Raw genomic sequence first — 8,240 nt, 5'->3', positions numbered from 1 at the left:
ATATGTTCCCTCTTCCAATTATGCTTTGATAAAATACTTCTGTCCCTATACAAGGTCCCGAGGAATATGAGAAATCGGAATTTATAACTCTCAACCCTCTCTATCCAAGGTTCACTGTGGCTGCTTACGCTGCACTGTGGAATGCTTTCCCATTATTTATTTATTTATTTATTTTCACTCCCATGTCAGATGCTGAACACAATTTGACTCCTAGCCCATTAATCATGTCAGCCTGCTTGTTATTCATATAGGTTACTGGGCAGAGTTATAATCATTTCAGCCAAGTAATTACAAAACTTCCATTTTCCTACCTGTGCCCTAGCTACGTGTTGATCCAGCCGGCATTCCTGCTCGGTCAGACAGGTGGGTCTGTAGGAGGCAAATTAATTTAATTGCAAGGGTTGCCAGAAACAGCAGAGGTATATTTTAAATCCCATGACTCTTGGCTGTTTTATGACTATTTTGAAGCGCATGGCTGTGACCACGATGACTCTGTCTACTGTCCTTTTTAAACATCTTCTCCTTTGACTAATTTGATTAGCCTCATTCTTGGCTGGCTTTCCATCAATAAAGCCCCATTCAAAAGATGGCCCCACCGCTTTTGCAGAATGCAGCCTAAAAGAGAACATTAACAAAAGGAAATGTAATATACAATGGAAAATTAAACAATGTTTACTTTACTCTTAATACCCTTTACTCATGTAACTCCTCCAATCGTTTATTAATGCTTGGTCTGTTTTAAACTACCTTTCTTCCAAAGACAGCTTGAGCAACAGTGAGTTCTCCTCATATTCAACTATTTTGAGACTAATTATAAGCAAAAGTTATAAGAGAATGTAGCTCTAGCAACAGAGCTGCACCTTCTTACACAAGGTCAAGTCTTTTGTACTATAAGACAAAGTCTGGTGTAGTTAAAGAACGACACAAAGCAAAGATATACTCCATAAAACATTAATATTTTAATGAAAAATCTTAGCTTCATGTTTCTATCCAAAGACACTCAAAACTAGTTTTTCTCCCCCCTTAATTTTGACCTATAATGGGACCAGTTTGGATAATTTTTTTTGTATTTTAGAACATTTTTTTTTAAAGATTAAACAACCAGGCTAGCAAAAAGGTACCCAATACATACTTTTCTTATATCAAACAAGCTAGTATTTCAATACAATGTAACTATACAGAATATATACATTACACATATGATCACAAAGCAAACACTACAGGCTCAGAACAGATTTGAAAAAACATGATATTCACATTGATTACAATAACTCTAAAAATGATTGTAACGTTGAAACGGCACTTAGTTTACAAAAAAAGTCACAAAAATATATATAGCCACCAAGAACTATGGTTCCTGAAAAATACTAATAGCCAGATAGTATTATATAAAATGTGAAGTGTATTTAAACATCGTATACATTAAAAAACAAAACCAAAACCAAAAAACAATTCTGTTAAGTCAATAAACATGCCAAGTAATCTAGCTGTGGCCAGCATCAACAAGAGAAGCTGTACTGTGGATGAGATGACGACTGGATATACGGCTGGTGACCGGAGACTGGCACAGTTAAGGGGGTTTCACTGTTACTAAAATGCACAAAGAAGCCCAACAATAATTTATTTCACATTTTTCCTCCAGCTTTACTCTTTCCCTCTTCGGGGTTTCACCACAGGGCAGCACCTAGAGCGAAGGCACTGCAGGAACAGGGCAAAGAAGCTGTCCAAGAAATTTGTGTAGCCAGGGCTATAAGTCAGAATATCAAAAGCATGCATCAGCGAAATGAATGGTTAAACAAAATCACTCCTCTGGGGACTTCAGCAACCCTCAGGAAGACTGTAGGTACAGTAGCCACACAGGCTGGCAGCACCAGAAACTAATTCGGCTCTATTTTTTTTATTTTTTTTTTAGTGCAACCAGATTTGTAGTTGAGACCTGTGGGGCACTGAATTACTGTGATAGCACACGTTGAGTTAACAAAAACCCAGAGCAGTTAAGTACTGTTGCATTAAAAAAATTTCACATTTGTTTTTTTATGGTACATTTCCTCAAATACTTTGAACCGACTCTCCTCACTAGGGACCTCTGATGTGGCTGAGGCGCAGTCTGGCCTTGAACCCTCTTATCTGTCATCAAGATGCTATGGAATTTATTATGTCCGTAACTGGAGATGAGAACCCTCCGAAGTCGGGCTTCACCTTGTACGCAAAATTCGAACTTAATCGAGCTGAATGAAAATTAGCTATTTTCCTTATTCTGATGGTGTGGAAGTTGCAATGGATCTAGGAGCAACGGGCGCTCCTACATCTGCATTTTCTCCATCCCTGCAGGGTGCACAAAGCTCCCGTTCTATTTGCATATAAAATGCTTCATGGTGCGTCTCAGAGAGAGACTGGCAATAGTCTCAGTGCTCTTATGTCCTGGGGCTGGAGGGGAAAGCCAGCAACCAAGAAGCAACTGAAGCCCTCATATAAAAACTTTAAACCATAGCTTAAAAACAATAAAATTTTATCCCGTAAGGGATATATAGGGATCATAGTCTTATAAAATATATTTTACTGCATTGGCAGCTAGTACTTTTTAAAAAAGTTTAAATTCACACCTTTTAGACTCAAGAAACATGTGAACCCAGAACCATTTTCAATAACCTAGTCTACTAATCTCTCAGTATGAGAGACTTGACTACACTATCTGCGAGCCTGACAACTGAACTCAAACTGTAGCAAGACAGACAAACCATCAGGAACACACATCTTTTTTTAATGTGGTGTAAGAAAAGTGACAAGCAGTTCTGACAGGGAGCTTAATTTGCTGAATGTGAAGGCATCCCCATGGATTTCCAGGGGAGTTGTGCTATACGTCTGCATCAAAAAACAAAACAAACCCTTACGATTTGGCCAAATCTCCCACACAGCTAAAATAGCACTTCTTTTTTCTTCCACTTATTGTGGGGAAAGAGATAGCTTCTGAATGTTATCCCCTCTCCTGAAACACCACATTCAGTCAGAGAAAAAAAAAAAACAACTTTCCCCTGTTTTCCCGTTGTTCTCATCAGACATACTGCACAATATGCAAGGGATAAAGACCCCAATCAGACTCCAAGAACCCGGGACCCCAGCATACGGCAGAATCTTGCTAGTTCTGTGGTAGTGAAGGCACTCTACTTGCAAAATAAATGGGTGAGGAAAGGATTTTCCACTGAGTGCAAAGAATGGTACTGCATAGAAGGATACAGAGAAGTAAAACACACTTACGTCACTTGTGAATGAATGTGGAGACAACTCACTGGGGCAGAAACTGCCGCAACGGGTCTTACGTGTGGCTATTTGGAAGAAATTCTCGACCGCTTAGAAGGGAAGGGAAGATGGCGAAGGGATTGGAGCATCTCGCGATACGCGCTGGGAGAGCTGGGACTGTTTTGAACAGAAGGCTCAGGGGACCCTACCAACGTGTCTAACTAATGGATAGGAGGATGAAAAGAAGATGGAGCCAGACTTTTCTCAGTGGGCGCAAGCTGAAGTACAAGAAATTCCATTTAAACACGAGAACATTTTTAAGGTGATGGTGGTCAAACAGTGGAATAGACTGCCCAGAGAAATCACAGAGTCTCCATCTCTGGAGATATTCAGAACCTGACTGGACAAGGTCCTGAGCAACCTGTCCTTGCTGACTGCTGCTCTGAGCATGGGGGGTCTGGACCAGACGATCTCTAGAGGTCCCTTCCAATCTTCCAATCTCAACTATTCTGTAATCCCAGTCACACACACCTACAAATGCAAACCAAATAACTTAGGGTAGGCTTTTTTTTTGAGGGTGAGGGTAGGTGGGAGGGGGTGATATGAAAATGCAGTCCAGGGTTCAAAATGCTCTGATAATGTATTGAAAGAACCTTTAGGATTAATCCCAAGTGCAGTTTAAGGCAAGTTTCTTCTAGTTTAGTTAGATATCTATCTCACTCAAATTGGAATCCAAGTATTAGCAACAGAGCTTGTTTTATGATGTTTTATGTTTTTACATCTCTCCTGTGAAGAACACCAGCATTCCAAAGAACTGAACACTTCCAACAAGTTAGGGAGGAGAAATAAAAGGGTATTTGTATTTAATTTGTGGTAAGTTCTATGGAGAAAAGAGATATTAACAAGAAACAATTACAAACAGGAAAGTTAACAAATAAGCCTAACCCTAAAGCAAACAGACAAATAAACCCTCTAAGAACTCTACTGTCCCTGCAGTGAAATGAGATTGAAAAGTGAGAAAAAAAATTCAGATGTTACACAGAGATTACAGGGCTGAAAAGATAATGTGTAACACTGCAATGAAAAACAAAACCCAAGACTTGTCTTGTACCAAGGTGTTAACAGTTAATGATACTCATTTCTTCTCAAGGAAGAACAGATTAGAGCTACAAAGTTGTTTTTTGTTGTTCTTTTTTTTTTTTTTAACTTTTTAAATTTCTCTTTGGTCTTCAGAAGGCAGTTTGCCTTCTGACACAAAATTTTAAGTCTTTTAAAAATGCAATATCCAGATACGTCTGTTCTGTATTTGCACATCTCCTCACCAACAAATTTCTTAGCAAAGTATCTAATGGGTGAAAATTATCATATTCTAATAGAAGATTATGCCCATCTACATCTGACCTTTGAATATTACACCTGTACAGTCTTAAACTGTGTTTCTGTGTAAGTACTTTTTGCTACAAGAATCACAAAGGATTCTTATATACCTGGAAAGACAAATAACACTTATCACAAAAAAGAAAACCCTATATTTGAGTTCAGTGTCATAGCCCTATAAGTCAAGAGAAAACTCAGAAAAAGGCATCTCCTTGTCTCACTGGCTTTTCAGTTACAGAAATCAGAAGTGGAAGAGAACTGGTCTTTAATTTCAGCCCATCAAAAAGACACTGGACTGACTCACAGTACAGTATCCCTAAAAAACAATTTCTCTTTCAAGCCCTTTTAAGACGTACAAAAGGTAGACAGCAAGACTGAATTGTAGCAGAGAACTTCTTTGCAGCATGTTTATAAAACACCCTTCGAATCTGGTGGAGAAACTTCACTCCAGTAACTTGGAAAGGACTGAAATCCTGACTGTTTTCCCTCTATTTAACTAGTATGTTTTGTACCTAAAACACAGCAGAGAAGAATTGTTAAAGTCACTGAAACCCTTTAAGCTCTTTCCAAAGGGCAATAAGCTTTTTTCTTTACAAAAGCTGGCTATTAGTAGAAACAACTCAGACCTACAGAGTATCAGAGCCACCTAAGCTAACTGAATACAAATTGATCTTGCAATATAATATGACTTTAGTGTCTTCTGTTTCTTCAAGAGCAACCTTTCTCTATTGGTTTCATTTCCTCCTCATGTTTGCATAAAGCAAATCCAGATAGAAAACAGAAATTTAAAATCAAGATTCAAAACTAAGGGAGTATATCATGCCTTTGGAATACTAAGATCACGTAATACCTACTCTCTCAGCATGTCATCTGTAGGCTACAGGCATTTGGCATCAAACACCGAGTTAACTTCAGAAGCGATTAAAAAAATCAAAAACCTCCTAATGTATTTCCTAATTTAGCTTTCAAAGCAGTACTATAGCCCAAACAGCCTCAACAAACAAGAATCACTGCTCTGAAAATCCCACACCCTAAATTTGAAGCTTTTTCTAAATATGGAAAAAATGAAATTGCAAATCTTTCAATTTATTGCTTACTTGAGCTGTGTATGTAGCTGGAGTAATGGCCTTTAATAAACTGAGTTGGCAAGGATTTAAAATGTTTTGAAACAGGAACAATTCATCACCACTATATAGGCTTTCTGTAAACAACCCCCTGTTGGGTTAGAAAGTTGGCCTCTGAAGAGAATAAATTGCTTGTTTTGTCCAAAAACAGACTAATAAAAATCTCAGAAACTATACATGCATATGTATAAACAAAAAATGTGCAATAATGCACAAAAGAGCTCATTTTTTTCCCCATCTGTAAACTCCCTCTAGTTAGCTTTTGGAGATGAGTAAAAATCCAGTATTTATGACAGGGGGAAGTGACCAGAACTGCAAACTATCTGGCCAAGATTTAAGAATTTCACTTCAGGAAAACCTTCATTTTCATGCATGGTTTCCCTTCTACAGAAAGACACAGTCATGAGATATTTATCAGGCTTGTGTGGATATACACTTCTCTATCCTCCTCAGTTCATTACGCATCACTAGAATTTTCCTGGCCATAGTATTTCCATGCCTAACCTTAGACAGGCAAATCCAGACAGGCTATTTGATCAAGCAGTTTCTAAAAGGACTGGAATATAAGAAGTAGGAATACCTGGCATGACATCACTTGGTTTGTCAAAACTGATTTATCTGAGATGAAAAGGGACAATGTGTTTTTAAAAAGTGTGTGACTGTTAGTTTCAAAAATGCTTACCATTTCCAAAAAAAGGGTTACAGTAAGCGCTTTGAAAAACAGCAGGCACAGTGATAGGAAGTGTCACTTTTTATGCAGAAGATTAAAGCATCCACTCAAAACTAGTCAAAGATGTTCAGTAATGATTTCCAATGCATCCTTTTGTTTGTCATTTTAAAAAGGTTTCCTCTGATTTCTCTCCCTTAACCAGAGGGTCTGCAGAAGCAAGAGAAACTTAATGAGCTGTTCTAACTGTGGAAGAAGAAATAGTTAAAGTGATCTGAATCAGTTGTTCTTCTTTAGAAGTATATCACAGCTTCCATGATGTTCTGACAAGATCTTTTTGTGCATTCAGTCTTAAATATTTTCACAGAAGTGATCATTCAGTCATGAAAAATAATGTAACATCTGTTGCAGTTTTCTGTTTAAAGCGTAGCTTACAAAGTAAAAAAGGGAAAATCTCCCCAATTTTGTTTAAAAAAAATTAAATTAAAATGTACAGGACCAAACACAGGCACTTTCCAAAGAACAAAAATTAAACCAAACCATGAATTATTCAATAGTAATAGATGACAGCTCCGGTTTCGGAGGGTCACCTGCGGTTGCCTCAGCAGTGGCGTTAGTCTTTGGCTGCTCTGGCACATCTTCTTCCTTCTCTGCCAACCCACCCAGAGACCCCAAGGGGAAAGTGCTTTCACAATTCTGAGTTGACGAGACCTGTGAAATGACAGGCATTTGGACAGAAGAGTTGCTTTCAAAGCCATGCTCCCCTAGCTCATACTGCCCGAGGGTCTCTTCTTGTTCCTGGTTTAAGTAGTCCGGTACTAGGAAGTCACTAGAAGAGGGGCAAAGGACAGAAGAGAAATGTCACTTCTCACACAAACATTGGAGGTATCAGTTTCTTTGCATCAGTTACATCACACAAGCTACATACTGCATTTAATAGAGAGCAAATACTCATTTCACACTGTTCTAAGATCATCGCAGCATACTTCACTGAGCACTATAACCTGGTTCTCATTAAAACACACAGAAAATTTTATTCAACACCATCTATTTTGCATCGTTGTGCATCTGTATTTCCTACACGGTAACTTCTTATTTAGGTTGTATCACCTTGATGAGAACGAAAGTTAACGACTGGAACATCATATGGCACTAAAAAGATCACTGAAAAAAGGGAGCACTCAACCTTTAAAAATAGAAACAAAAATGAGTTCAGCACAGGCAAAGATGTGGGCCTTCTCCACCCCTGAGATAAGATCCACCCAAGAAACAGCAGTAGCACTCAGAGCGGCCAGGCTGTAAACAAAAGCTTGAGGCAAGGAAGCACAGGTTCTGCTGCAAGTACAAGGAGGCTGCCAACTACAGTGGTGTTTTGTGACGTGGACACCTCATACTAGTGTGAAAAGAAATGAACTTCATTTCCTTCCCTGATCCACACCATTTTAGTTCTTTCTGGACAACAGTTCCAAAGCTTACTCTTACCAACTGTTGGCTGAGTGTATCCAAAGATAATCGACCAAACTCTGAAGTGGTATTTGCAGAGCATGAGCAGTAAGGACAATAAATTTTCTTTTCAAATGTTCAGCACCAGAAATGTAAGTTTATCCTGAAGCAAGGTATTTTTTATATCTATATATGCATTTGTATGCTTTGCTTCCTTTTTGTAATCCATTTAAAAGCAGTAAACTTATTTCAGTGGCAGCAGCATTCACTGCTTCAAATCCAAATTAACAATCAACTATGCTAACTCGAGTGTTTGTAAATTCAAGCTAAAGGCAGGCCTATAGACAACTAAAAATCATGTACTTCTCATCTGTTTGATGGCAGCAGTAAAG

At 38.4% G+C, this 8,240-nt stretch overlaps 1 protein-coding gene across 6 annotated transcripts in view; it reads right to left on the bottom strand.

The window, feature by feature from the left end:
* Positions 1 to 422: 422 nt before the first annotated feature.
* The window catches only part of ZBTB44 (zinc finger and BTB domain containing 44), a 42,197-nt gene continuing 34,379 nt past the window's right edge, over positions 423 to 8,240 (bottom strand). For 4 of the 6 annotated variants that reach the window (XM_066981211.1, XM_066981212.1, XM_066981213.1 and 1 more), the window contains one exon: positions 938 to 7,234. In XM_066981211.1, the coding sequence (XP_066837312.1) occupies positions 6,952 to 7,234 (283 nt within the window). In that variant the 3' untranslated portion in view covers positions 938 to 6,951. Of the gene's footprint in view, positions 616 to 937; positions 7,235 to 8,240 lie in introns of those variants that run through there. The other 2 variants (XM_066981214.1, XM_066981215.1) reach the window with 2 other exon arrangements.

Source organism: Anser cygnoides, chromosome 21 (genome assembly GCF_040182565.1).
Source record: "Anser cygnoides isolate HZ-2024a breed goose chromosome 21, Taihu_goose_T2T_genome, whole genome shotgun sequence".
Lineage (NCBI taxonomy): Eukaryota > Metazoa > Chordata > Aves > Anseriformes > Anatidae > Anser > Anser cygnoides.
Note: the sequence above shows the minus strand (reverse complement) of the source record. Positions and strands in the feature narration are given on the sequence as shown.